The sequence below is a fragment of the Dama dama genome, chromosome 4, assembly GCF_033118175.1.
Source record: "Dama dama isolate Ldn47 chromosome 4, ASM3311817v1, whole genome shotgun sequence".
NCBI lineage: Eukaryota > Metazoa > Chordata > Mammalia > Artiodactyla > Cervidae > Dama > Dama dama.
In genome coordinates this window covers 63,508,465-63,534,865 of record NC_083684.1, presented here as the reverse complement: position 1 = coordinate 63,534,865, position 26,401 = coordinate 63,508,465, and the positions used below count along the sequence as shown (strand labels likewise).

The window sequence follows — 26,401 nt, the reverse complement described above, 5'->3', positions numbered from 1 at the left end:
GAGCCTGGTAGGCGGCAGTCCATGGGGTTGCAAAGAGTCGGACACGACTGAGCGACTTCACTTTCACTTTTCAGTTTCATGCATTGGAGAAGGAAATGGCAACCCACTCCAGTGTTCTTGCCTGGAGAATCCCAGGGACGGCGGAGGCTGGTGGGTTGCCGTCTATGGGGTCACACAGAGTCGGACACGACTGAAGTGACTTAGCAGCAGCAGCAGCAGCAGCAGACCTGTATGTAGCCCACAGGGATAGCTCCTCTACCCATGGGATTTTCCCAGGCAGGAATACTGGAGTGTGTTGCCGTTTCCTTCTCCAGGGGATCTTCCTGGCCCAGGGATCGGACCCACATCTCTTGTGGCTCCTGCACTGCAGGCGGATTCCTTATGACTGAGCCACCTGGGAAGGACAGGAGGTGAAAGGTCTATGCATAGAGCCATCTGAGGAGTTCGGCTCATGGCTACAAACCTACAGGTGGTTTTTCAGACGTGATCATAGGCAAACTCGAAAGCTTTCCTCGGCTGGCTTCATGGGGATGTCTGTGCACTGCATTCTCTGAAGGGAGTTGCAGTGAAGGACTGCAGACTGCTTTGGCCTGTCATACTCTCCACATTTTTGCATTCCTAGCTCAGAGGACTTCATTCTTGGTCTGTTTATCTGAAGCCTTGGGCAGAGGTCTTCAGGCACCTCTTCTGAGGCCTCCTAATGTGCGGGGAGGAGGAGGAAAACTTGAAGACACTTTGCCCCACTCTGATTCAGGACTCAGTACTTTTCCACTCCCCCCCCCCCCCCCCGGCCCCAGGCTCCAACCCAGGATCCATAGATCCACCACAGCTTCTTGTTCTGGGTCCCTGGTATGTGAAGTGACCCCCATGTCTGTGCTGGCCCATCAGACCCCTTGACAAAGATTCTCCCCTTGGCTCAACTCTAGCCAGGCTCTTCAAGTTCTTTTTTTAAAGAATTAGCCTCCAATTAATAAAAAAAATAAATGTAATCAAAAACATTTAAAAAATTGATTTATTTTTGGTTGCGCTAGGTCTTCGTTGCCACGTGAAGGCTTCCTCTGTTTGCAGAGAGCAGGGGTTTCTCTTTGTTGTGGTGCACCGGCTTTCACTGTGGCTTCTCTTGTTGTGAGCACAGGCGCCAGGCGCGCTGGCTTCAGGAGCTGCAGCACGAGGCCTCAGCAGTTGCGGCTCACTGGCTCCAGAGTCCAGGCTCGGTAGCTGGGGTGCACGGACTTTCACTGCCCTGCAGCACATGTAATCTTCCCGGACCAGGGATCAAACATGTGTCCCCTGCACTGGCAGGCAGATTCTTACCCACTGCGCCACCAGGGAAGTCAGTGTAACCCACATCCCTTACCCTCCATATCTAATGGGCTTTCTCATCCTCCAGCAGCCCCCAGCTGCTGTCTGGTCACCCTGTCCTGCCTTCAGCAAGAAGCCTGGTGGGTCGGTTTAGCCAGAAGCCCCCTTCCCCCCAGTGTTTCCTTTCAGTAATTTTCCATCTGCTGACCCCTCACCCTCCTCTTTGGCAATAAATCCCCAGTCTTCCTCATCATTGTCAGAGCTGAGCCTGGTCTCTTTTCCCCTGCAGCAAACCCCCATTGCAAGGGTCCCTGAACCTATGACAACAGTCCTGAATGAAGTCTGCTTCATGGTTCCTTAAGTGTCATGAGCAGAAACAGAGACACAAATGGAAGGAACAAATATGTGGTGGCCAAGGGGTGAAGGGTGGGTGGTGGGGTGAATTGGGAGATTGGGATTCGCCTATATATACTACAATGTGTCAGGTTCCCTGGTGGCGCTAGTGGTAAAGAACCCACCTGCCAACACAGGAGATGTAAGAGATGCAGGTCTGATACTTGGGTTAGGAAGATCCCCTGGAGGAGGGCATGGCCACCCACTCTGGTATTGTTGCCTGGAGAATCCCATGGAGAGAGGAGCCTGGTGGGGTCCATGGGGTCGCAGAGAATCGGATGGGATTGAGCACCTAAACAACAGCATTGCATAAAACAAATAACTAAGGAGAATTTATTGTACAGCACAGGGAACTCTACTTTCTGCTCTGTGGTGACCTAAATGGGAAGGAAATTCAAAAAGAGGGGACATATGTGTACGTATGGTTCATCCACTTTGCTGGGCAGCAGAAACAGACACAGAAGTGTAAAACAACTATACTCCAATAAAGAAAATAAAATAAAAATGAAAATAAGAAGTGCCAAGAATAATTTTTTTTCCCTTAACAATTAGAATCACATATTTTTCTTTAACACCTCTGCAACCATTCCAGAACATGGGGGAGGCACTGCTTTTTCCATTTAGACTGTTTCTTATATCATCACAGTAGGCGATTAAAGGCTTAATTGTTACTTTCATTTTGACTCAACTGCTCTAAGCAGCTCCCTCTGACGCTAGCAGCTCAGGCTGTCTCTCCCCACTTGGCTGAGCTCCTGGCCCCAGTCAGGTTCAGCATGCCTTCTCGGTGTTTGTCAGGACACCTGGGTCCCTGAGGAGGGGCCCAGTCACAGTGCCTGTAGGACGTGATGCTTGGCCAGAAGCCTGGCCCAAGAAGGGATAAGAAACCACAACAGCCCCCCACCACCACACAGGAGACTTAAGAGATGCAGGTTCAATCCCTGGGTCAGGAAGATCCCCTGGAAGAGGGCATGGCAACCCACTCCGGTATTCTTGCCTCGACACCCTTCTGCAGATCCAGCCAGAGTTAAAGTCACCATCTCTCCCCATGATTGAAGGAGAAAATACCTTCTTATCTCCATTCCAAATGCTCCAAGAACCTGGGCTATTGGCCCCACCCACGGAAATGGTACAGGTAGGAAGGAAGTGCTCCTCTGGGGCAGTGATGGAGGGGGCTTCCTACTGCTCAGGGCAGAAGTGGGGTCTTCAAGCTTAAAGGGGAGAGGGCTAAAGGCAGTCAGTCGGAGAAGGCCATGCAACCCACTCCAGTACTCTTGCCTGGAAAATCCCATGGATGGAGGAGCCTGGTGGGCTGCAGTCTGTGGGGTCGCGAAGAGTCGGACACAACTGAGCGACTTCACTTTCACTTTTCACTTGCATGCACTGGAGAAGGAAATGGCAACCCACTCCGGTGTTCTTGCCTGGAGAATCCCAGGGACGACGGAGCCTGGTGGGCTGCCGTCTATGGGGTCGCACAGAGTCAGACATGACTGAAGCAACTTAGCAGCAGCAGCAGCAAAGACGGTCAGTGGGATTCCACCTCGCCCGCCCCACCCCAGCCCGCATTCGCCTCACCTCTCTGCTCCCTGCTGTCTGGCTGCCACCCCCTCTCTCCCCTCCCTGGCAAAACTCTCATCTGTGTCACCAGTAACCACCTGTTCTCTTCCCGAACAGGCCATCTCGGTCACCACCACCAGCTCTCCCTACATCCCACAGTTAAGCTTAATCGGGGGCATGCGGGCATGCGGGTGTGCAGGTTCCCACTGCCCCGCCCAGGGCCCTCTGCTCCCGCTCCGTGAGTGTATCTATGTGTCCACCTCCAGGGGCAGCTCTGCTACCTTCTCAGCCCCCGTCTGCCCAGCCTAGACCTGCACATTTTTCCTGCTCTTGGCGGTGGCACTTCCATCCCCCGCCCCCCAGTAGCTGGAGTCAGCACTCAGAGAGTCACTCTAGACGTCTCTTTCTCCCCCTGGCCCCCAACGCCTCCCCTCAAATCTCACTTCCCCAAAGTGTCTTCAGTGGCGTCTCTCTTCCATCACCCAGGCTGCTATCTCCCCGCAGGCGTGGTTCTCTTCTTCCCAATCACAGAAGCTTCCTCTTGGCCTCCAGCTTCTCTCTTCCAGCTGTTTCCTACACTGGCTTCAGCAAGATCATGTTATACCTATATGACTCTGTCCCGCTTCTGCTCAAGAACCTTCCGTGGCTCCCAGTTGCCCTTAAATAAAGCTCAGGTTTGTTTGTCTTCCCCCACTGTTTGAGCTAGTTGAGGGTGAGGACTGATTCAAGCCTGTCTTTTTTGTTTAGGAAAAAACCATTTTGGCCGTGTTGGGTCTTAGCAGTGGCACAGAGGCTCTTTCATGTGGCGCACGGCCTTCTCTCTAGTTGGGGCACGCAGGCTCCAGAGCGCACAGGCTTCAGTAGTTGCGGCACATGGGCTTGGCTGCCCCAGGCCTGTGGGATCTTAGTTCCCCAAACAGGGATCGAAGCCGCATCCCCTGTGGCGCAAGGTGGATTCTTAACCACCGGACCACCAGGGAAGTCGCCAGATCTGTCCTGTTTTATGTTAGTTCGTGAACGAATGAATGAATGAATCAAGTAAAGGCATGTGTTGCTTCTCTTGCCTCACCCACACCTTCTCCTGCCCCTGGTGCCCATATAAGATATCTCCAGTTCCATCCCGAACAGGCCGCCTCCATGAGGATTCCCCAGGCCATGACTCTCGGGGAGCTGCATAGGGGAGCCCCCTTATCCAGGGCAGAAAACAGGGCAGGAGCCCCGGAGGCAGGACTCCGGGGCTCCCGTCCTTCCTTGCTGCCTCACTCAGGCAAGCCCCTTGCCCCCTCAGATCCTCAGGGGTCACCTTCCAATATGCAGAAATGGCAGAATGATCTTGGCGGGGCCAACCACTGCTGACTCTCTAAGCCTGAAGTTTCCTCTTAGGGGCTTGTGGCCTGGTTATCTCACCGCAGCTTCCTGTCTGAGCTTCCTCCGCCCTCCCTTTATCTGCAGCTTGGCCTTCTCTTTCAGACGGATCCGGAAGGTGGATCCTGCCCCGGGAGAAATCAGGCAGGGATGCGGCTGTTGCTGCTGCTGCTGCTGCTGTGGGGAGGTGAGTGGGCCGAGGGGCACCGGGAACCCACCCCCCACCCCCCACCCCCGCCCACGCACACACTGGGGCGAGGCACTGGAGCTCCAGGCTGACTTTCTCCCTCTGCCCAGCACCCCTAGCTCAGCGCCTGGAACTGCAGCAGAATGTGACCGTGCAGGAGGGCCTGTGCGTCCTCCTACCCTGCACCCTTCCCCATCCCTGGGTTTCCTTTGGAAAGATCTACATGTTTTGGTTCCGGGAAGGGGCAGATACAAAACACGATCCCCTGGTGGCCACGAACAAGCCGGAACAGAAGCTGCTTGAGGGGACCCAGGGGCGATTCTCCCTCCCCGAGGAGCCCCAGGCCAGAAACTGCAGCCTGAGCATCACGGATGTCAACGCAGGGGACAGCGGGACATACTTCTTTCGAGCCGAGAAACACTTCAGAAAATTCCCATATCCAAACAAGATGTTCTTTCTGAACGTGACAGGTATGGCAGGGGGGCTCAGGGAAAGAAAGGGGCACCGGAAACCAGGGCTGGGGTGGGGACGCCACAAGACCCTGGGGCAGGCTAACAACATGCCAAGGGGGCCCCATCCTTCTCGCTGCCCTCACCAGCGCTCACCCACCAGCCCCACGTCCTCAGCCCCGGGGCCCTGGAGGCCGGCCGCCCCGGGAACCTGACCTGCTCTGTGCCCTGGGCCTGCGAGCAGGCCACGCCCCCCGTCTTCTCCTGGACGTCCGCTGCCCCCAGCTCCCTGGGCCCCAGGACCCCCTTCTCGTCGGTGCTCACCCTCAGCCCACGGCCCCAGGACCACGGCACCAGGCTCACCTGCCAGGTGAAGTTCCCCAGAAGCGGGGCGATGGTGGAGCGGACCATCCTGCTCAATGTCACCTGTGAGTGAGGGGTGAGGATGCCCGGGGGCCTGAGGGTGTACGGGCAGGGGGAGCTGGGGTGGGGCCCGATATCCGAGTCTTGCAGCTGAGCACTTGTTTCCATGGCACCAGTGCCCGCCCACTCCCTCGCCACAAATGTTGATCCTGCTTAACCTTCTGTCACAGATGCTCCACAGCACGTGGCCATCAGCATGTTCCAAGGAAACAGGACAGGTAGGAAGAAACCTCTCCCCTCCAGAGTGGGGACGGAACCCAGGTCTCTGCCAGGACAGAGCTTCGTTGGACCTCACAGGACTTTTTGCTCAGTCCTGTTAAGACTCTTTGCGACCCCATAGACTGTAGCCCGCCAGGCTCCTCTGTCCATGAGATTTCGCAGGCAAGAATGCTTGGAGTAGGTTGCCAATTCCTCCTCCAGGGGATCTTCCCCACCCAGGGATCGAACCCATGACTCCTGCGTATTCTGCATTGGCAGGTGGATTCTTTACCACTAGTGCCACCTGGGAAGCCCCCTCAGAGGACTAACTGGAACATATTTGAGGGCCCAGCTATTGAGGTCAGACACAGGGAGAGTGGGGGGGCGGGGAGACAGGGGAGTGGAATCCTGAAAGCTCAGCTCCCAGAAGTTAACCTTCAGCTCACCCACAGCTTTCTTTGGCTAAATTCAAAGGAAGCTGTCACATTCCTTTTGCTTTCTCTCTGATGTTTTTTTTTTTTTTTTTTTGGGGGGGGGGGGGCGGTGTCAGCAGTTGGCCACACAATGTAGCATGCAGGATCTTTGTTCCCTGACCAGGGATCGAACCTGTGTCCCCTGCAGTGGAAGTGTGGAGTCCTAACCACTGGACCGCCAAGGAAATCCCTCTCTGATGTTTTACCGCCTGCTGTTTTCTCTTCTTTGGCCCATAACTACGCTTGCTCACTGTATCCTTGTCCACCAGGTCTTCCCTGGTGGCTCAGTGGTAAAGAACCTGCCCACAATACGGGAGACCCGGGTCCGATCCCTGGGTCAGGAAGAGTCCCTAGAGGAGGGCATGGCAACCCACTCCAGTATTCCTGCCTGGAGGGCTAAAGTCCATGGGGTCACAAAGGGTCGAGCACGACTGAGTGTCTCAAACACATACATGCTTGCCCTGCGCCCTCTGTGCCCCATCTGATGGACAGTCTGGGCAGCTCCAGGGAAACTGCTGGGGCTTCTTCTGAATGCCTGTGGTTCAGACTCTGCCAGTCCCCTCCCCAGAGCGAGTGTGGACATCGCAGGAGGAGAGAGGTGCCAGCTTTGCCCAGCCCATCTGTCTGTCTCTCTGCCCTTCTCTTCCCCCGAAGCCCTCAAGATTCTGCAGAACACCTCGTCCCTTCCCGTCCAGGAGGGCCAGGTGCTGCGGCTGCTGTGTGCTGCTGACAGCAACCCCCCTGCACAGCTGAGCTGGTTCCGGGGGTCTCCCGCCCTGGAGGTCACCACCATCTCCAGCACTGGGGTCCTGGAGCTGCCTCGTGTAGGGGCAGCAGAAGAAGAAGTGTTCACCTGCCAGGCTCAGAACCCACTGGGCTCCCAAAATATCTCCTTGAGCCTCTCCGTGGTCTGTGAGTGTGGGGTCCCCTGGGGACAAGATCCCGGGGTTCCAGGGAGGGGAGAGGTGCCCCTGATCCCTCCCATGTCTCCCCACAGCCCCCCCCCCCACAGCTGCTGGGCCCCTCCTGCTCCCAGAAGGACGAGGGTCTGTGCTGCAGCTGCTCCTCCCGAGCTCGGCCAGCTGCCTCCCTGTGCTGGCGGCTGGGGGAGGGGCTGCTGGAGGGGAATTTCAGCAACGCCTCCTTCAAGGTCAACTCCAGCTCCACCGGGCCCTGGGCCAACGGCTCCCTGAGCCTCCGCGAGGGGCTCAGCTCCGGCCTCAGCCTCAACTACGAGGCCCTGAACGTCCACAGGGCCCGGAGGGGGTTTGTCCTGCTGCTGCCAGGTCAGGGGTCTGCCGAGAGCTGATGCCCGAGAGAAGAGGAGCCTGGATCCTTATATGAGTCTGCTAGGGCAGCCAGAGCAAACCACCTCCAACTGGGGGCTTAAGCAGATACACCTCCCGGTGCTGGTGGCTGGAAGCCTGGGATCAAGGTGTCAGCAGGGTTGACTCCATCCCAGGCTGTGAGAATTGTTCCAGGACTCTCCCCGTGGCTTCTGGCAGTTTTGCTGGCAACCTTTGGTGTTCCTTGGCTCGTAGGAGCATCTGCTTTCATGTTTGTGGCTGTGAGTGCTCAGTCACTTCAGTTGTGTCCGATTCTTTGTGACCCCATGGACTGCAGCCCTCCAGGCTCCCCTGTCCACGGGACTCTCCAGGCGAGAATACTGGGGTGTGTTGCCATACCCTCCTCCAGCGGAATCTTCCTAACCCAGGGATCGAACCCACAGCCCCTCCCCCCGCCTGCAGCTGCTGGACCCCCCTCCTGCTCCCAGGAGGATGAGGGTCTCCTGCATTGGGGGGCAGGTTCTTTTTCATTAACACCACCTGGGAAGCCTCCCCACCCTCGCTTTTATGTTTACATAGAACATAAAAGCCTGCGTGTGTCTGTGTCCAAATTTCCCCTTCTTAGGACATCAGTCATATTGGATTAATTCCTGCTGATCTCATGTTTTTTAATTAAACAAATTATCTCTGGCTGTGCTGGGTCTTCGTTGCTATGGGGGCTTTGTCTAATTGTGGAGAGCGGGGGCTGCTCTTGAGTTGCGGTGCTCATTGTGGTGGCTTCTCTTGTTGCAGAGCATGGGCGCTAGGGAGCAAGGGCTTCTTCAGTCGTTAAAGCTCTCGGGCTCTAGAGGACAGACTCAATAGTTGTGGCACAGGGGCTTAGCTGCTCTGAGGCCTGTGAGATCTTCCCGGACCAGGGATCGAACCCGTGTCTCCCGCATTGGCTGGCAGACTCCTTCCCACTGAGCCACCGGGAGGCCCTGCTGGGCCTTCATTTTAACTTCATTACCTCAGTAAAGATCTCCTCTCCAAATAAGGTGACATTCTGAGTGACTAGGGGTGAGGGGACTTCAACATATGAACTTGGGGGAGGGAAACACAAGTCAACTCGAACAGCCCCAGAGGGATGGAGCTTGGAGAAGGGGCACCCCGGGGCCCCAGCTGGCATGGCTGGTGGTGGAAGATTCTCAGTCCTGACTCCAGGGGAAGGGGCTGGCCCCAGGGTCTACAGGGCGATGGGAACGTCCAGTGACCGAGTCTTGGATGGGAAGTCAAGGGGCAGGCGGGTACACTAACAGAACACAGAGAGGGGTGGCCTGTTGGGAAGATGCCATGTATTGGGGTTGGAGTTGAAACAAGATTCAAATTGTCTACAGGTAAACCACAGCCCAGGGCCGGCAAGGTCTTGGGAGCAGTCGGGGGAGCTAGCGTCACGGTCCTGCTTTCTCTCTGCCTGTATCTCCTCTTCAGGTGAGGCGGGGCTCCAGGGTGGGGGGAGAAGCCCAGGGTGGGAAGGGCTCAGGGTCCTGGAATCTCAGAAGACCTGAGCCGGAGGACCGGGGACTGGTTGGAAAGCCCCCAGGCAGAGAAGGAAGGCTGAGTGACGGCGTGAATCAGCCCGTAAGCAACTGGACCAAGCCTGGGGGTTTCTTCCCCAGCCCCAGTCCAGCTGCTGGATTCCCCAGGTGGGAGCACCTGGACGCTGGGTCCACGGCCACCACCTCTTCATCCCATGCTCTTCATAGAGGGGATGGTCTGCTTACCCCGTGCCCCAAATTAGCAGGCTGAAATGCCCAGGGCTGTTCCCTTAGAGTGAAGACCCACAGAAAGACCCAGCCGGTGCAAAGCATGGATGATACGAACCACGCCATGGGCTCCGGCTCCAGGGTGAGTAATGGGGCGGTCGGTCCCATTCAGCTTACCCCTTGTGGGCGGGACCCCTGGTCCGAGCCCTTGGCATTTCCCTACTAACATCCAGCACTCCCTGGAATTCCACATGGGGTTGTTTAAAACTACTGATGCAACTGCTCTAGCATGGCTGCTCCTGATGAAATATGTAGATAGTTTAGTTGGTTGGTTGGGGGCATTTTGCTTGGTATATCAGATTATCATATTCTCCTAGGGCTTTAGCCTTTTCTTCTCACATTGATTATGGGGAAGAGAATTGGTCCAAATCTAGTCTGTGTCAGACTCACTGAGGACAAGGAAGTAGGACAGAGAGCTTGAGGCATCCTAGCGTCACAGTTTATCACTTCTGATGTGTATTTTTCAAATCTACCGCCCTGTTATTTACTATCAACTTTAATGAGATGTTGTTGTTGTGTAGTTGCAAAGTCATGTCCAACTCTTTTGCAACCCCATGGACCGTAGTTCACCAGGCTCCTCTGTCCATGGGATTCTCCAGGCAAGAATACTGAGGTGGGTTGCCATTTCCCTCTCCAGCAGATCTTCCCCACCCAGGGATCGAACCCATGTCCCCTGCAATGGCAGGCAGATTCTTTACCACTGAGTCACCAGGGAAGCCCATATTGAGGTATTTACACAGTTTAAATATGAAGTTAAACAAACTTTGACAAATGCATACCTCCTGTAACCATGTCCCCAGTCAAGATAGGGAACACTTCCATCAGGGACCCAAATTCTTTTATTCCCCTTCTCATTCACCCCCACCCCTTTCAGCAATCACTGATTTCTACCATTATTGATTCATTTTGTCCATTCTTGAATGTCATATAAATGGACTCATGTGATGCTCAATCTCTATATATGGCCTCTAGTGTTTTATTAAAAGATGTAAAATCCTAAGTGTAGATGCCCCCAATAATGGAGCATTGTCTCTCAAAATAAATCAACGAACACAGACAGAGTTGCAAGGAGAAATAGGCACATCCACAGTTAGGGTTGATTATCTCAAAACTCCTCTCTCAGGAACTGGCAGAACAAGAAGACAGAAAATCAGGTTTTAAATTTAATTTATGTATTTCCCCCTGCAGTTTCTTCTTGATTGATCTTGGGTAATGGAATCCTTAGTGTGTGTTCAATCCCCATCTTGTCAGAAATCATGAGACATCTTTTCTGTTATGTTACTTTCAAATTTTCAGTAACCTTCTTTTTATCTTTTTTTAATGAGTGTCTCTTTAAGTCACTATAGCATCATGGTTCAAAACATGTACTCTGGAGCTGGACTGCTTGCATTCAAGTCCTATCTTATTTACAAGGTGTGTGACCTTGGACAAATGATGTGCTTTCTCTGGCCTCTATTTATTTTCTGTGACATAGGAATATTATTAATATTGGGACTTCCTTAGTGGTCCAGTGGTTAAGACTTATTGTAACAAGGCAAGAGTACTGGAGTGGGTAGCCATTTGCTTCTCCAGGGGATCTTCCTGACCCAGGAATCAAACCCAGGTTTCCCTCACTGCATGCAGATTGTATACCATCTGAGCCATCAGGGAAGCTCAGAGTAGTTATGAGGCATGATGAGAAGAGTCTCTGGCATGGATGAAGCAAGCCCCCCTGATAACCAGTCAGAACCTTTCCCTCCTCGAGTAAGTCCCAAAGGCAGTTTGTTGCTGTTGTTATCACTTTATTCCCTGTTGTCTTCCCAACGCCTAGAGGAATGCCTACCTCGTAACTCACAGTAGATGCACAATATTTCTGGAATATATCACTGATTCACCATGTTGCTGAATCTCATTTGCTAATAAAATTCTCTGTCTCTGTCTTTTGATTGATGAGGTTCATCCATATACAAATACTTCAGTCATAGTTATTAACAGACACATTTTTTTCCTTTCTGTGTTTTGGCGATAGTAGATTTAAACTATTAACTTACTTATTTTCACCTTGCTTTTCCTTAATATGGGCAGCCTTCTCTCTATCTTCTAAAATAGCCATTTTCAGGGGAATTCCCTGGTGGTCCAGTGGTTAGGATTTGGCACTTTCACTGCAGGGGGGCCTGGGTTTGATTCCTGGTCAGAAACTAAAATCCTGCAAGCTGTGTGGCGTGGCCAAAAAAATAAAGTAAAATAACCATTTTCTCAGACTTCCCAGGTGGCTCAGCTGGTAAAGAATCCACCTGCAATGTGGGACACTCAGGTTCGATCCCCGGGTTGGGAAGATCCCCTGGAGAAGGGAACGGCTACCCACTCTGGTATTCTGGCCTGGAGAATTCCATGGATTATAGTCCATGGGGTCGCAAAGAGTTGGACACAACTGAGCGACTTTCACTTTCCCAGGTGGCTCAGTGGTAGAGAATCTGCCTGCCAGTGCAGGAGATGCAGGTTCAATGCCTGGGTCAGGAAGATCCCCTGGAGGAGGAAAGGGCAATCCACTCCACTATTCTTGCCTGGAAAATCTCATGGACAGAGGAGCCTGGTGGGCTACAGTTCATAGGGTCACAAAAGAGTCAAGACTTAGTGACTAAACAACAACAGCAACCGTTTTCTCCTAATCCAAGGATGATCTGTCTGCCTCTCTTCAGTACTGTTCGAGGGTTTCTATTTCCCGCTTGCCACAAAGAGTTGGACACGACTGAGCGACTGAACTGAACTGAACTGATAGCCTGAGGGTGTTGCAGGCAGGCGGCAGATATGAGTGAGGGGATCTGGTTACCATTTTTATTGCAGGATCTGATCTCTACTCTGTCTTCTAGAACCTGCCCATCCCTGCCCTTGCTTTATATTTCAGAATATCTCCTATCAAATTTAGATCTTGAGATGTATTTGTCTGTTAACTGCCTCTCCTAGAAAACCATAAGCAGGATTTCCCTGATTTCCCTGCGGTCCAATGCTTAAGACTCCAAGCTTCCATGGCAGGAGGCATCTGTTTGATCCTTTGATCAGGGAACTAAGATTTTGCAAGCTGTGTGGTTTGGCTAAAACAAACAAAACCACCCCCTCAAAAGAAAAAAAAAAAAACCACATAAAACCACACACTGCATAATATGAGGGACTATGTCTGCTTTTTCCATCACTCCACACACAGCACCTCCTACACACACAGCCTGAACGAAGGATAGCACCCTATTTGGAAAGAACTGGTTTCGAGTCCTGGCTCAGGGGTGCATCTATAGATGTGTGTCTTCAGGAAAACAATGTGTATAATCTCTCTTAGCCCTAGTTTTACTATTCTAAGACACATATGACAATAGTATTCTCTCCTAGCACTTTTAAAGAATATAATGTGATCCATGTAACCACTCACGAAGGGCTGGTCAATCTGAATTAACTATGTTTGAACAAATGAATGGGCAAATGATGAAAGTTCTATCAGTTCCAATTCCATTCCATTGTCTTTGACTCCACAGTTCTCCCAGACCCTGTTGCCTGGATCTGAATCCTTTCTCCTCCTTCCTCTCAGGAACGCCAGCCCCAGTTCTCTACAGAACCCCCTGCAGACCACCCCGCCCCCGCTGGGGCTGGCCCCATCTCAAGAAATGAACAAGAACCTCACTATGCTTTCCTCCGATTTCACAAGCCGAAGCCTCAGAAACAGGAAGGCACTCACACTGAGTACTCAGAGATCAAGATACACAAGTGAGGAATTCTTTTCTCATGGTCTGGAGCCTGGAAGTCTGAGATCAAGGTGTCGGCAGGCTTGGTTCCCTCTGAACCCTCTCTCCTTGGCTTGGAGACAGTTGTCTTCTCCCCGTGTCCTCACACGGTCTCCCCGCTGTGTGTTTCTGTGTCCTAATTCATTCTTCTTATAAGAACAGGAGTTTTCAGCCTGTAACCCTCAGCCTCCAATCATTTAAAAACAAATGGCCTTCTTGGCAGTGGTCAGAATTCCCTGGTATGGGTGGAAGACCATAGGACTTGTGACCAAAAGTAGTTGTTGTTCAGCTGCTAAAATCATGTCCAACTCTTTGCAGTCTCATGAGCTGCAGCACACCAGGCCTACCTGGCTATCTTCCCTAACTATCTTCTTGAGCTTGCTCAAACTCATGTCCACTGAGTCGTTGATGCCGTCCAACAGTCTCATCCTCTGTCATCCCCTTCTCCTCCTGCCCTCAATCTTTCTTAGCATCAGGGTCTTTTCCACTGTGTCAGCTCTTTGCATCAGGTGGCCAAAGTACTGGAGCTTCAGCTTCAGCATCAGTCCTTCCAATGAATATTCAGGGTTGATTTCCTTTAGGATTGACTGAATTGATCTCCTTGCTGTCCAAGGGACTCTCAAGAGTCTTCTCCAGCACCACAGTTCAAAAGCATTAATTCTTTGGTGCTCTGCCTTCATTATGTCCAATTGTCACATCTGTACATGACTGCTGGGAAAACCACAGCTTTGACTAGACGGACCTCTGTCCAATCTGCTGCCCAGGAGTGGAGGGCTGTGACCAAAAGAACTGAGTTCAGATTCATTTATGTCACTCATCGAATGAGTCACTTTATCCCTCTATGCCTCACTTTACTGTTCTGTGAGCAGGAAAACCATTCCTGTCTAGCTAGACTGTTGTGAGAGAGCAATGAAAGTATACACAAAAAACAGGTAATGAGGATCGTGACACAGAGCTTTTTGTGGACTCTGAACACATAAACTTTTTGCTGACAACTTCTCCTAAGGCTTGGAGGGGGCCAGTCCCAGAAGTCACGGAACTGGATATCAGGCAATGATGGCTGCTCTTACAACTTCTATTAAGCAATATATTATAGATTCTCTCCAGTGCAATAAATGCAAGAAGCAGAAATAAGAGCTATCTGATTCATAAAAGAAGTAAAACAGTCCTTATTCACAGATGATGTAATAATTGTGGGCCCAGAAATTCTAAAGTTATCCACAAAGAAACTGCTAAGACCAAGCATAGAGTTTGTTTTTGTTTAGTTGCTAAGTTGTGTCCGACTGGTTTGTGTCCTGATCGACTGTAGCCCGCCAGGCTCCTCCGTCCATGGGATCTCCCAGGCAAGAAGTGGGTTGCCATTTCCTTCTTCAGGGGATCTTATCAACCCAGGGATCAAACCTGCGTCTCCTGCATTGGCAGCCAGATTCTTTGCCACTGAACTACCTGGGAAGCCCAGACAGAGTTCAGCCAGATGTTAAGGTACTTATTCAAATTGCAAAGTTCCTTTGTAATTCTACGTATTGGCCAAAGGCAATTAGAAATTGAATATTTTTTAAAGATGCAGTTTACAGTTACATGAAATGTAAAATGAATTGAAATGTATGTAAGTCCTGTATATTGAGCACATTAAAATATTGCTTAAAGAAATGAAAGAAGACCTAAATAAATGGAGCTATGTTGGAAGACTCAATATTGCTAGGAGATCAGATGGATAAATTCAGTGCAATCTCAAATTCTGAGTGAGAGCTTTGGTAGAACTTGATGCGTTGGATTCTAAATTGTACATGGAATATATTGCATCATAGGTCACAAGAGCTGGGATGGAGCTTAACACGATTTTACACAATCCTCTCATTTGTAGGTGCCCTTGGTATTACAAAGTCCCAGGCCCTAGAAAGGGGACCACAGATACTTTCAGTATTGAAGAGGAATGCTTTAGTGTGTTCTTCAGACCCAGCATACTTTTGTGAGGATTGAATGAGATGTCTTTCATTCTATTTTCACTCTTTGCATTGTAGTTAAGAAGAGCAGTTCATGGAAAGGAGTACAGGTGGCTTGGGGAGAAGGGAATAGAGAAGCATCTTGGAAAATGGCAGAGGGGATAAAAAGACTCGGTATCTAAGGAAATGATTGTGCATTATAAACTCAAGAGAAGACAAAGCAACATGTCTCAGAAAAATAAAGAAAGCAAACAATGGGAATGTCCTAAGACATTGTGAAAACCGACAATAAGCCCATTTAATGAGCCTCCTCTCCAATGCCTGTCCTACTTTCCCATCACTTCCCACCCACAAGATTCACAAGAGAAACATTCTTCCCCATATTCAGGAATATTCGCCCAGCAAATCCTGATGGTTCCCAGTGGTGGATGGTTCCCAGTCTGGTCATCCTAATTCTTTGTGTCCTGAGCACCAAAACCCCCCAGCAGAGGGGTTTTGCATGAGCAAAGCCGGAGACGCAGGGCAGAGCCTGTCATGTACTGGAACAGTGAGAGGAACTAACTCTGGGAAAACGGGGAAGGGCTGTGTGGCAACCAGTCACGGAGGCCATGAGGGCAACTGTGGTAACCCTACAACCCCAACCCACAGAAAAATAACAGCTGCCTCCGAGTGCTCACCATATTCTAGACATTCTGGGTTAAGCACACTCTCCTACTTACTTCTGGTGACCGCCCACCCTGAGGCTCCTGGTCACACCCCTCCTGCCAACCCTAGTTTTCTAGTTTCCCGATGCCCCGGCCAGCTCCCTGACGGAGGGTGAGGAGAAAGTCTTGGTGTATCATGCTCACCTTGCTCTCTCCACCATACATCCCTGTGCTTTCAGAGGGACGAAGGACAGGACAAATGAAGGAAATCTGTCTCCCCATATTGGCAAGAAACATGACTAGAACTTAAAGATTCAGAAAGTTTGAAATGAGATGTCAGAAGATACATGGTGCAAGTATTAAGCATGAAACGCTGATGTCGTTATCCTAACGTGAGCTGGAGAAGGTTTTTCGCTATTGTCGTTGTTCGTTTGTTTTGTTTTAGCCATGCGGTGCAGCTTGCAGCGATCTTAATTTCCCACCCAGGGATTTGAACCCTAGCCCTGGGCAGTGATAATCCTAACCACTGGACCACCAGGGAATTCCCTGGGTGAGTTTTTGATGCCAATGGCATTAAGAAGGAGCACTTCATAAAGAGCAAAGGTTTAATTCACTGTCCCCCTCAAATATAAAATTCTAAACACGTATGCATCTACAAATGGAGCCTCAAAATACATAAAACAAACATTCACAGAATTACAGTTCCTCTTCACAGGGAGGTCCGAATGCTGGGACACTTACTGTGTCTCCACTGGACGGTGCCTCAGGGGTGTGTGACCTCACTACGTGGGCACTGAGGGAGGGTGGATAGTGGACCTCCTCGCCCCCCACCTCCCATGTCCTCAGGTCCCACCCTGGCTGGACCGATCTTCACAAACACCTACTAGCTGTGACTCAGGGGATCTGGCCAGAAGGGACTCTGTCGCTTTGCAGAAAATGACCCCCGAGGGGAAGGGCATTGACAGAGAGGCGGGAGGTGGGGCTCTGGCCCAGCATGGGATGTGAATCTGTGCAAGTCTCTCACCTTCCTTGGCCCAGCGTCCCCAGGAATGGACATGAGGTGGTGGGTGGGTGGTGGATCCCTCAGGTCTCTTCCTCTGCCAACGTTCTCTGGCGTGAAGTTCCTCTTCTGACAGAGGTTCCTTCTGACCTCATCCTCGTCTTCCTGTTGTTGCCTCCTCTAGATCTCGCAACTTTCACTTCCATTTCCTGCGAAAGGAACCTTGAGAAAGAGGCTTGCCCTGAGGCAATCTGCCACTGCCAACCACAGACATGCTGCTACTGCCGCTGCTGGTGGCCCTGCTCTGGCGGAGGGAGGCAGCCAGGGGCCAGATGGGGCCTGGGGAGAATTACAAGCTGCAGCTGCCGGAGCTGGTGACGGTGGAGGAGGGCCTGTGCGTCCACGTGCCCTGCTCCTTCTCCTACCCCTGGAATGTCTGGGGCATCTTTACCTCAACTCTGGGCTACTGGTTTCGGGAAGGGGCTGCGACATCCAAGGATGCTCCCGTGGCTACAAACAACCCAGACCGAGAAGTGCAGGAGGAGACCCAGGGGCGATTCCATCTCCTCGGGGACACCCGGGCCTACAACTGCTCCTTGGAGATCAGAGACGCCAGGAGGAGGGACAGCGGTTCCTACTTTTTTCGGATGGAACGAGGAAATGTGGAAAACAATTACAGGTCTAACCAGCTCTCCTTGCATGTGACAGGTAAGGCGGGCTGTGGGGGGAAGTCCAGGAGAGGTCGCAGGGAAGGTCCCAGGGCAGGGCTGGGACGGGAGCCCCTCCTGGGAGGGGGTCTGGGATAAAGTGGTGGCCCAGGGGGAGAGGCTGGACCGAAGCCTGAGGCTTCTCTGGGGGCTGCACCTCAAACCCTCCTCCCGATCCCCTGTCTCCCCCCTCTTCTCACCAGCCCTCAACCACACACCTGACATCCTCATTTCGGGGACCCTGGTGTCCGGCCACCCCGGGAATCTGACCTGCTCTGTGCCCTGGGCCTGTAAGCGGGGCACGCCCCCCATCTTCTCCTGGAAGGGGGCCACCGTCTCTTCCCACGTTCTCACAAAAGCCCTCTCCTCGGTGCTCACTCTCACTCCACGGCCCCAGGACCACGGAACCACGCTCACCTGTCAGGTGACTTTGCCTGGAGCTGAAGTGACCACAATGAGGGTCGTCCGCCTCAACGTGTCCTGTGAGAGCTGGGCCAGGATGCCTGGGTCCCTGACGGGGTCTGGAGGGCAGAGGGGAAGGGGGCACCAGGGCTTCAGACATCAGATTCTGGAATCCAGGCTGGGTGGGGGTCAGGAGGACGCCCGCCCCCCCACCCTTTCCCCATTTCTTCAGCTCCTGGGGACACTGGGCCCATGTCCACCAAGGCCTCACCATTGATGTGGATCCGCCATGTCTCTCTGTCCCAGACCCACCACAGAACCTGACTGTGACTGTCTTCCAAGGAAACAGCACAGGTATGAAGGAGGGCCCCCCGCCCTGGGCTGTTGGGGGCGAGGCTGCTACCAGCTCAGGGCTGGGCTGGGCTCTGCTGGTCCCTGCCTCACTCTGGACCCACCCCAGTGACCAGAGCCCCCCAGTAGGTGAACCCAGTGGTCCCTGTCCCTCCTCTGCCCCCATGGCCACTCTGCCAGCTGTCCCCACCGGCCCCTCACTCCCCTGGGACTTGTCCACCTCCTCTTCTGCTCCCCAAGAGCAGGGCAACATCCCCAGGGCAAAGTCCACCCCTCAAAGCACCTCACCATCCACGACCTGACTCCTCCAGCTCTGCTGTTTATTTTCTCCCAATAGTTTTACATTAAAAAAATTTTTTTATTTAAATAGTTTTACATTTTAAATTTTATTTTTGGCTGCACTGGGTCTTCGTTGCTGCACAGGCTTTTCTCTACTTGTGGCGAGCAGGGGCTACTCTCTGCTTTTGGTGTAGGGCTTCTCACTGTGGTGGCTCCTCTTGTTGCAGAGCACTGATTCTAGGTGCGTAGGCTGCAGTAGTTGCGGTACGTGAGCTCAGTAGTTGCGGCTCCCAGGCTCTAGAGCACAGGCTCAGTAGTTGTAGCACACGGGCTTAGTTGCCCTGCAGCATGTGGGATCCTCCCGGACCAGGTATCAAACTCACGTTTCCTGCATTGGCAGGTGGATTCTTCACTGCTGGACCACCAGGGAAGTCCTCTCCCAATAGTTTGTAATTTACATCTATTTTGACAGGTTATGTATTGTTGTTCAGTCGCTCAGTTGTGTCCAACTCTTTGCGACCCCATGAACTGTAGCATGTCAGGCTTCCCTGTCCTTCACTATCTCCTGGAGTTTTCGCAAACTCATGTCTATTGAGTCGGTGATGCCATCTAACCATCTCATCCTCTGTCACCCCCTTCTCCTCCTGCCTTCAGTCATTCCCAGGTCTTTTCCATTGAATTGGCTCTTTGCATCAGGTGGCCAAAGTATTGGAGCTTCAGCTTCAGCATCAGTCCTTCCAATGAATATTCAGGGTTGGTTTCCTTTAGGATTGACTGATTTGATCTCCTTGCAGTCCAAAGGATTCTCAAGAGTCTTCTCTAGCACCACAGTTCGAAAGCATCAATTCTTCAGTGCTCAGCCTTCTTTATGGTCCAACTCACATCTGTACATGACTAGTGGAGAAACCATAGCTTTGACTACGTGGACCTTTGTCGGCAAAGTGATGTCTCCGCTTTTTAATATGCTGTCTAGGTTTGTCATATGTATTTCACATGATCAGAAATTCAAAATGTTCAGCAGAGTCTGTCCTCAGATGCCCTTGTGGAAAGTCACCTGTGTCCATGAGCTGCTCTGAGCCTTGGTTTGCTTGCCCAAAGCATCTCAGGCATCCTTTGATAGCAGTAGTTCAGACATCCCTATTCTTCTTCAGGACTGTAGAGTACTCCAGCTCATAGATGGATTCTGAGTTCTTGTGCATCTATCAGTGGGAAATTGTGGTGTTTGTTTTATTCTACCAACTGAAACACTGCACTAGTAATCTTGTAACTATTGTAATATTCTTTTATGTTCTTTCCATTGTGCTTTATCATGGGATATTGAATATAGTGGGCTTCCCTGGTGGCTCAGAATCCACCTGCAATGTGGAAGACCTGGGTTCGATCCCTGGGTTGGGAAGAAGCCCTGGAGGAGGGCATGCCAACCCACTCCAGTATTCTTGCCTTGAGAATCTCCATGGACAGAGGAACCTGGCAGGCTATAGTCCCTGGGATCGCAAAGAGTCAAACATGACTGAGCGACTGAGCATACACACGCAGTGATTTTTACAGTGCTTAGATGGATAGGCTACCCACTGCAGTATTCTTGGGCTTCCCTGGTGGCTAGATGGTAAGGAATCTGCCTGCAATGTGGGAGACCTGGGTTCAAGCCCTGGATTGGGAAGACCCCTGGAGAAGAGTATGGCAACCCACTCCAGTATTCTTGCCTGGAGAATCCCACAAACAGAAGAACCTGGTTGGCTAGTCCATAGAGCCTCAAAGAGTTGGACACAACTGAAGCAGCTTAGCATGTATGCATACCCACAGCTACATTTATCAATCACATTTGCTTCTCCTACTTTGAGTTTAAAAAAACAAATGCCACTATTCGTCCTGTGGCCTCATTTCTGAAGGCCCCCCCACACACCCACCCTAACCCCTTCCCTCCAACCTTGCAAGTCTATGTGCTTTTCCCCGATATGCACAGGCCTTGGTCATCTTTGCAAGCTTTGTTCCTCCTTCCTTTAATGCCCTTCCAACCCTTCATCATCATCTTGGCATCCCTGCTTTCCTTTCACACTTGACTGCACATGCTGCCTTCTCCAGGAAGCCCTCCTGGACCTGACAGTAGCATTCACATTGCCTTACTCAGGGGCTCCTGCCACCCAGCGTCACTACCACTACAAGTAGTAGGTGGTGCTGTGAGCCCCTGTCCCTGGGCCCGAGCTCCTCACCAGACTGTTTCTAAGAGTGAGCCTCCTTGTTGTGCAGCTGCTATCACTAAGTCATGTCTTAACTCTTTTGTGACTGCATGGACTTTAGCCCACCAGGCTCCACTGTTCATGGGATTCTCCAGGAAAGAATACTTGAGTGGGTTGCCGTTTCCTCCTCCAGGGGATCTTCTGAGCCAGGGATCAAACCCAAATCTCCTGTACTGGTTCTTTACCTGGTGGGTTCTTTACCACTGAGCCACCAGGGAAGCCTGGGCCTCCTTGGAGGCAGCTTGTTAAATCAGTAAATTGGCGTCAAGTGAAACCATGAATAAGGGACAAGAGGTTTCAGGGTCAATGTGGGTTCTAAGCGAAGGGCACATGGAATTAACGGCAGGGCTGACAGCACTTACGGGTGTCCTGTGTAGGCCAAGAACCTCCCTGTTTGCTTCGTGGGGGCTGGATCCACGAGGCAGAGCCCGTCGGCCCCCGGACTGAGCACACAGCAGTGACCACGCTCACGCGCTCTCTCTGGATCCCTCTCACAGAGTCTTTGGTTCTCCCAGTGTCTGTGGGCCGCGCCCTCTCAGCCCTCCTCCAGGTATATCTTCCTCTTCCTCCCAGTCTGTGGGTCTCTCTGACCCTCGGTCTCCTTTTCTCTAGCATCCAAAGCCCAGGAGAACGGATCCTCTCTTTCAGTCCGGGAGGGCCAGTCCCTGCGCCTGGTCTGCGTCGTCGACAGCAACCCCCCCGCCAGGATCAGCTGGGCCCGAGGGAGCCTGACCCTGAGCACCTCGCCGCCCAGCCACCCGGAAGTGCTGGAGCTGCCGCGGGTGCTCATGGGAGACGAAGGGGAGTTCACCTGCCGAGCTCAGCACGCCCTGGGCTCCCAGCACGTCTCTCTGAGGGTCTCGCTGCAGAGTGAGTGTCCGGGGGGCTGCCCGCGGGGGCCCACCCCCGCCCGCAGGCCCTGAGTGCCCCCGACGACAACTGCTGGACCGGCAGGTGGCAGGGTGGGGGAGGCGGGCACGGGGGGTCCTCCATCTGGGGTAGCCTGGAAGGCCAGGGTCCGCAGTCCACCAGGGAGCGGGAGGATGAGGCCGAGGACCAGTGGGTGACACTAGCCTCGTCCACTCTCCCGCAGGGCGGTCCACACGCCCGGCAGACGCGGTCCTGGTGGCCATCTGGGAAGCGGCTGTCAAGACCCTGCTCCTCCTCCTCCTCTGTCTCCTGGGCCTCCTGTGAGCACTGCCCCGGGGGAGGAGGCTGAGGGGAGGGCAGGAGGCTGAGGGGAAGGAGGGTGGGCAGGGGCACCTGAGGATTCCGCTTGGGGACTGGCCTCACCCCTGCCCACTGTCAGGGATGAAGGTCCCTGCCATGCTCCAGGAGGTCTGTGGGGCCAACCGCCCTGCCCCACGGCCACCCCTCCTGTCCTTGAACCATGGCTGGGGGCTGGGTGAGTCCGCATCCCCGTTGAATCCCAATCTGAAAAGACTGCAAGAGCCTGGTCTGTCCTGCAGAGTGAGGTGCTGCACAAGGACGTCAGCCAGACCGGCAGGGGGCGTGTCAGAGGCAAAAGAAATCCACCTTTAACCCCTCAGGTGAGTGATGGGGCACCTCACCACCCAACATCCCAGTGCACACCTCCGCCAGGATGGCTCCTGGGATTGCTACACTCGGGGCGGCCAAAACTCAGCTGCCATTTCCCTCCACAAACTCGTTTCTCTACTGGGTTCCCTGTCACACTGATGACAAGGCAGCCCTCATCACTTAGGCCAGAAGCTGCAGGGGTGTGAGAACTGTTAGAAGGTGGGGCTGGGTGAGGGGGTTGGGGCTTGTTTGGAGGAGCACAATGTCCTTTATTTAACCTTCACCCCTTCTACGGATCCAACAAATCACTAAACGCTCCCTGACCTTCCTCCTAAGCACAGCTCATCTTGAAGCCCGTCTCCTCCGGTCCTGACCCTGGTCTTTCCAGCAGCCTCATCTCTTCCCTGAGTCACTGAACCCACCCACCTCCTGCTTCCTCTCGCTGGGAAACACGGCCCTCGGGTCAGAGGACTCACCAGAGATGGTTCCGTCCACTTCCCGCACAGTCGGAGCAGCTGTGTTTCCTCCCCACGCAGGGGACGGAGGGGCCCACACCGCAGGCTGGATTCGAAGTCCTGGCCGGCTCTTCCCTGCTGACGCTCCACCCAGAGTTTCTGTTTCGGATGATGAAAGCATTCTGGAAATCGACAGTGATGATGGTTGCACTAACATGGGGATGTTCTTACTGCCACTTAGGTGAACATGTTATTGTTTAGTTGCTGAGTCATGTCCATTTTCTTCAACGCCATGGACTGTAGCTGCCAGGCTCCTCTGACAATGGGATTCTCCAGGCAAGAATACTGAAGTGGGGACCTTAACAGAACCATCACAAGCAAAGAAATCGAAACTGTAATCAGAAATCTTCCAGCAAACAAAAGCCCAGGACCAGATGGATTCATAGCTGAATTCTACCAAAAATTTAGAGAAGAGCTAACACCTATCTTACTGAAACTCTTCCAGAAAATTGCAGAAGGTAAACTTCCAAACTCATTCTATGAGGCCACCATCACCCTAATTCCAAAACCAGACAAAGATGCCACAAAAAAAGAAAACTACAGGCCAATATCACTGATGAACATAGATGCAAAAATCCTTAACAAAATTCTAGCAAACAGAATCCAACAACATATTAAAAAAATCATACATCATGACCAAGTGGGCTTTATCCCAGGAATGCAAGGATTTTTTAATATCTGCAAATCAATCAATGTAATACACCACATTAACAAATTGAAAGATAAAAACCATATGATTATCTCAATAGATGCAGAAAAAGCCTTTGACAAAATTCAACATCCATTTATGATTAAAACTCTCCAAAAAGCAGGAACAGAAGGAACATACCTCAACATAATAAAAGCTATATATGACAAATCCACAGCAAGCATTACCCTCAATGGTGAAAAATTGAAAGCATTTCCCCTGAAATCAGGAACAAGACAAGGGTGCCCACTCTCACCACTACTATTCAACATAGTTTTGGAAGTTTTGGCCACAGCAATCAGAGCAGAAAAAGAAGTAAAAGGAATCCATATAGGAAAAGAAGAAGTGAAACTCTCTCTGTTTGCAGATGACATGATCCTCTACATAGAAAACCCTAAAGACTCTACCAGAAAATTACTAGAGCTAATCAACGAATATAGTAAAGTTTCAGGATATAAAATTAACACACAGAAATCCCTTGCATTCCCATACACTAACAATGAGAAAACAGAAAGAGAAGTTAAGGAAACAATACCATTCACCATTGCAACAAAAATAAAATACTTAGGAGTATATCTACCTAAAGAAGCAAAAGACCTATACATAGAAAACTATAAAACACTGATAAATAAATCAAAGAGGACACAAACAGATGGAGAAACATACCGTGTTCATGGATTGGAAGAATCAATATTGTCAAAATGACCATAATACCCAAAGCAATCTATAGATTCAATGCAATCCCTATCAAGCTACCAACGGTATTTTTCACAGAACTAGAACAAATAATTTCACAATTTGCATGGAAATACAAAAAACCTTGAATAGCCAAAGTAATCTTGAGAAAGAAGAATGGAACTGGAGGAATCAACCTGCCTGACTTCAGACTATACTACAAAGCCACAGTCATCAAGACAGTATGGTACTGGCACAAAGACAGAAATATAGATCAGTGGAACAGAACAGAAAGCCCAGAGATAAATCCACGAACCTATGGACACCTTATCTTCAACAAAGGAGGCAAGAATATACAATGGAAAAAAGACAACCTCTTTAACAAGTGGTGCTGGGAAAACTGGTCAACCACTTGTAAAAGAATGAAACTAAAACACTTTCTAACACCATACACAAAAATAAACTCAAAATGGATTAAAGATCTAAATGTAAGACCAGAAACTAAAACTCCTAGAGGAGAACATAGGCAAAACACTCTCTGACATAAATCACAGCAGGATCCTCTATGACCCACCTCCCAGGATATTGGAAATAAAAGCAAAACTAAACAAATGGGACCTAATGAAACTTAAAAGCTCTTGCACTACAAAGGAAACTATAAGCAAGGTGAAAAGACAGCCCTCAGATTGGGAGAAAATAATAGCAAAGGAAGCAACAGACAAAGGATTAATCTCAAAAATATACAAGCAACTCCTGCAGCTCAATTCCAGAAAAATAAATGACCCAATCAAAAAATGGGCCAAAGAACTAAACAGACATTTCTCCAAAGAAGACATACAGATGGCTAACAAACACATGAAAAGATGCTCAACATCACTCATTATCAGAGAAATGCAAATCAAAACCACAATGAGGTACCATTACAGCCATTCAGGATGGCTGCTATCCAAATGTCTACAAGCAATAAATGCTGGAGAAGGTGTGGAGAAAAGGGAACCCTCTTACACTGTTGGTGGGAATGCAAACTAGTACAGCCGCTATGGAAAACAGTGTGGAGATTTCTTAAAAAACTGGAAATAGAACTGCCATATGACCCAGCAATCCCACTTCTGGGCATACACACTGAGGAAACCAGATCTGAAAGAGACACGTGCACCCCAATGTTCATCGCAGCACTGTTTATAATATCCAGGACATGGAAGCAACCTAGATGCCCATCAGCAGACAAATGGATAAGGAAGCTGTGGTACATATACACCATGGAATATTACTCAGCCGTTAAAAAGAATTCATTTGAATCAGTTCTAATGAGATGGATAAAACTGGAGCCCATCATACAGAGTGAAGTAAGCCAGAAACATAAAGACCAATACAGTATACTAACGCATATATATATGGATTTTAGAAAGATGGTAACGATAACCCTATATGCAAAACAGAAAAAGAGACACAGAGTACAGAACAGACTTTTGGACTCTGTGGGAGGAGGCGAAGGTGGGATGTTTAGAGAGAACAGCACTGAAACATGTATATTATCAAGGGTGAAACGGATCACCAGCCCAGGTTGGATGCATGAGACGGGTGCTCGGGGCTGGTGCACTGGGAGGACCCAGGGGGATTGGGTGGAGAGGGAGGTGGGAGGGGGAATCGGGATGGGGAATACATGTGGGTCCATGGCTGATTCATGTCAATGTATGGTAAAGACCACTACAATATTGTAAAGTAATTAGCCTCCAACTAATAAAAATAAATGGAAAAAATAAATAAATAAAATGCTGCTAAAAAAAAAAAAAAAAAAAAAAGAATACTGCAGTGGGTTGCCATGCCCTCCTCCAGGGGATCTTCCTGACCCAGAGATCGAACCCAAGTCTCCTGCTTGGCAGGCAGATTCTTTACCACTGAGCTACCTGGGATTCCCCAAAGTGTCCCCTATGCAGTCTTAAAAATAATTTTTATTCTATGAATATTTTACTGAAATAAAGGGAATGAGGAGCACTTCTGTCATCACGGGCTGTCATTATGTGGACCAGAACTTTTAAAAATATATGAAAAATAAAATTAGTCCACATCAGCTGCTGACATGTTTGGAGGAAAATCACACAAGGAAAGGAGCAGAATCCCAATGGCTGTTACAACAGAATCAGCCCTAAAGTGTTAGCCTCTCAGTCGTGTCCAGCTCTTTTTGACCCCATGGACTGTAGCCTGCCATGCCCCTCTGTCCATAAGGAATCTCCAGG

At 50.9% G+C, this 26,401-nt stretch overlaps 2 protein-coding genes and 1 long non-coding RNA gene across 10 annotated transcripts; 2 read left to right on the top strand and 1 right to left on the bottom strand.

Moving 5' to 3' along the window:
* Positions 1–1,030: 1,030 nt before the first annotated feature.
* LOC133054741 (uncharacterized) lies at positions 1,031–16,915 on the bottom strand. 2 transcript variants are annotated; one of them, XR_009692505.1, is made up of 3 exons: positions 16,796–16,915; positions 1,821–1,987; positions 1,031–1,290 (listed from the first exon to the last, which is right to left on the bottom strand). It is a non-coding gene; the product is annotated as an uncharacterized LOC133054741 (long non-coding RNA). The 2 variants fall into 2 exon arrangements; XR_009692506.1 differs by lacking the exon at positions 16,796–16,915 and adding an exon at positions 2,761–2,809.
* SIGLEC6 (sialic acid binding Ig like lectin 6) lies at positions 2,434–17,092 on the top strand. Of its 6 annotated transcripts, XM_061140001.1 has the most exons (10): positions 2,434–2,827; positions 4,720–4,801; positions 4,912–5,271; positions 5,400–5,678; positions 5,844–5,891; positions 6,999–7,256; positions 9,007–9,100; positions 9,442–9,517; positions 16,217–16,321; positions 16,956–17,092. In XM_061140001.1, exons 1-9 carry the CDS (start codon positions 2,741–2,743, stop codon positions 16,283–16,285), a joined length of 1,353 nt encoding a protein of 450 aa, XP_060995984.1. In that variant the 5' UTR covers positions 2,434–2,740; the 3' UTR covers positions 16,286–16,321; positions 16,956–17,092. The 6 variants fall into 6 exon arrangements, with proteins under 6 accessions (XP_060995984.1, XP_060995985.1, XP_060995981.1 ...); XM_061140002.1 differs by lacking the exons at positions 16,217–16,321; positions 16,956–17,092 and adding an exon at positions 15,516–16,147; XM_061139998.1 differs by lacking the exons at positions 16,217–16,321; positions 16,956–17,092 and adding an exon at positions 12,939–15,470.
* On the top strand, positions 17,044–25,773 carry LOC133054740 (sialic acid-binding Ig-like lectin 8). 2 transcript variants are annotated; one of them, XM_061140004.1, is made up of 7 exons: positions 17,044–17,479; positions 17,682–17,960; positions 18,187–18,234; positions 21,360–21,617; positions 21,841–21,937; positions 22,217–22,297; positions 22,628–25,773. In XM_061140004.1, exons 1-6 carry the CDS (start codon positions 17,044–17,046, stop codon positions 22,287–22,289), a joined length of 1,191 nt encoding a protein of 396 aa, XP_060995987.1. In that variant the 3' UTR covers positions 22,290–22,297; positions 22,628–25,773. The 2 variants fall into 2 exon arrangements, with proteins under 2 accessions (XP_060995987.1, XP_060995988.1); XM_061140005.1 differs by having other exon boundaries at positions 22,623–25,773.
* Positions 25,774–26,401: the final 628 nt, after the last annotated feature.

Excerpts from the sequence above, each read along its gene's own strand:
- SIGLEC6 (XM_061139998.1), top strand. The coding sequence starts at position 2,741 with ATGATTGAAGGAGAAAATACCTTCTTATCTCCATTCCAAATGCTCCAA. Across the intron at positions 2,828-4,719 it reads CACCCACGGAAATGGTACAG|ACGGATCCGGAAGGTGGATC; the intron begins GTAGGAAGGAAG and ends CTTCTCTTTCAG. Across the intron at positions 5,892-6,998 it reads GTTCCAAGGAAACAGGACAG|CCCTCAAGATTCTGCAGAAC; the intron begins GTAGGAAGAAAC and ends CTTCCCCCGAAG.
- LOC133054740 (XM_061140004.1), top strand. The coding sequence starts at position 17,044 with ATGCTGCTACTGCCGCTGCTGGTGGCCCTGCTCTGGCGGAGGGAGGCA. Across the intron at positions 18,235-21,359 it reads CTTCCAAGGAAACAGCACAG|CATCCAAAGCCCAGGAGAAC; the intron begins GTATGAAGGAGG and ends CCTTTTCTCTAG. Across the intron at positions 21,618-21,840 it reads TCTGAGGGTCTCGCTGCAGA|GGCGGTCCACACGCCCGGCA; the intron begins GTGAGTGTCCGG and ends ACTCTCCCGCAG.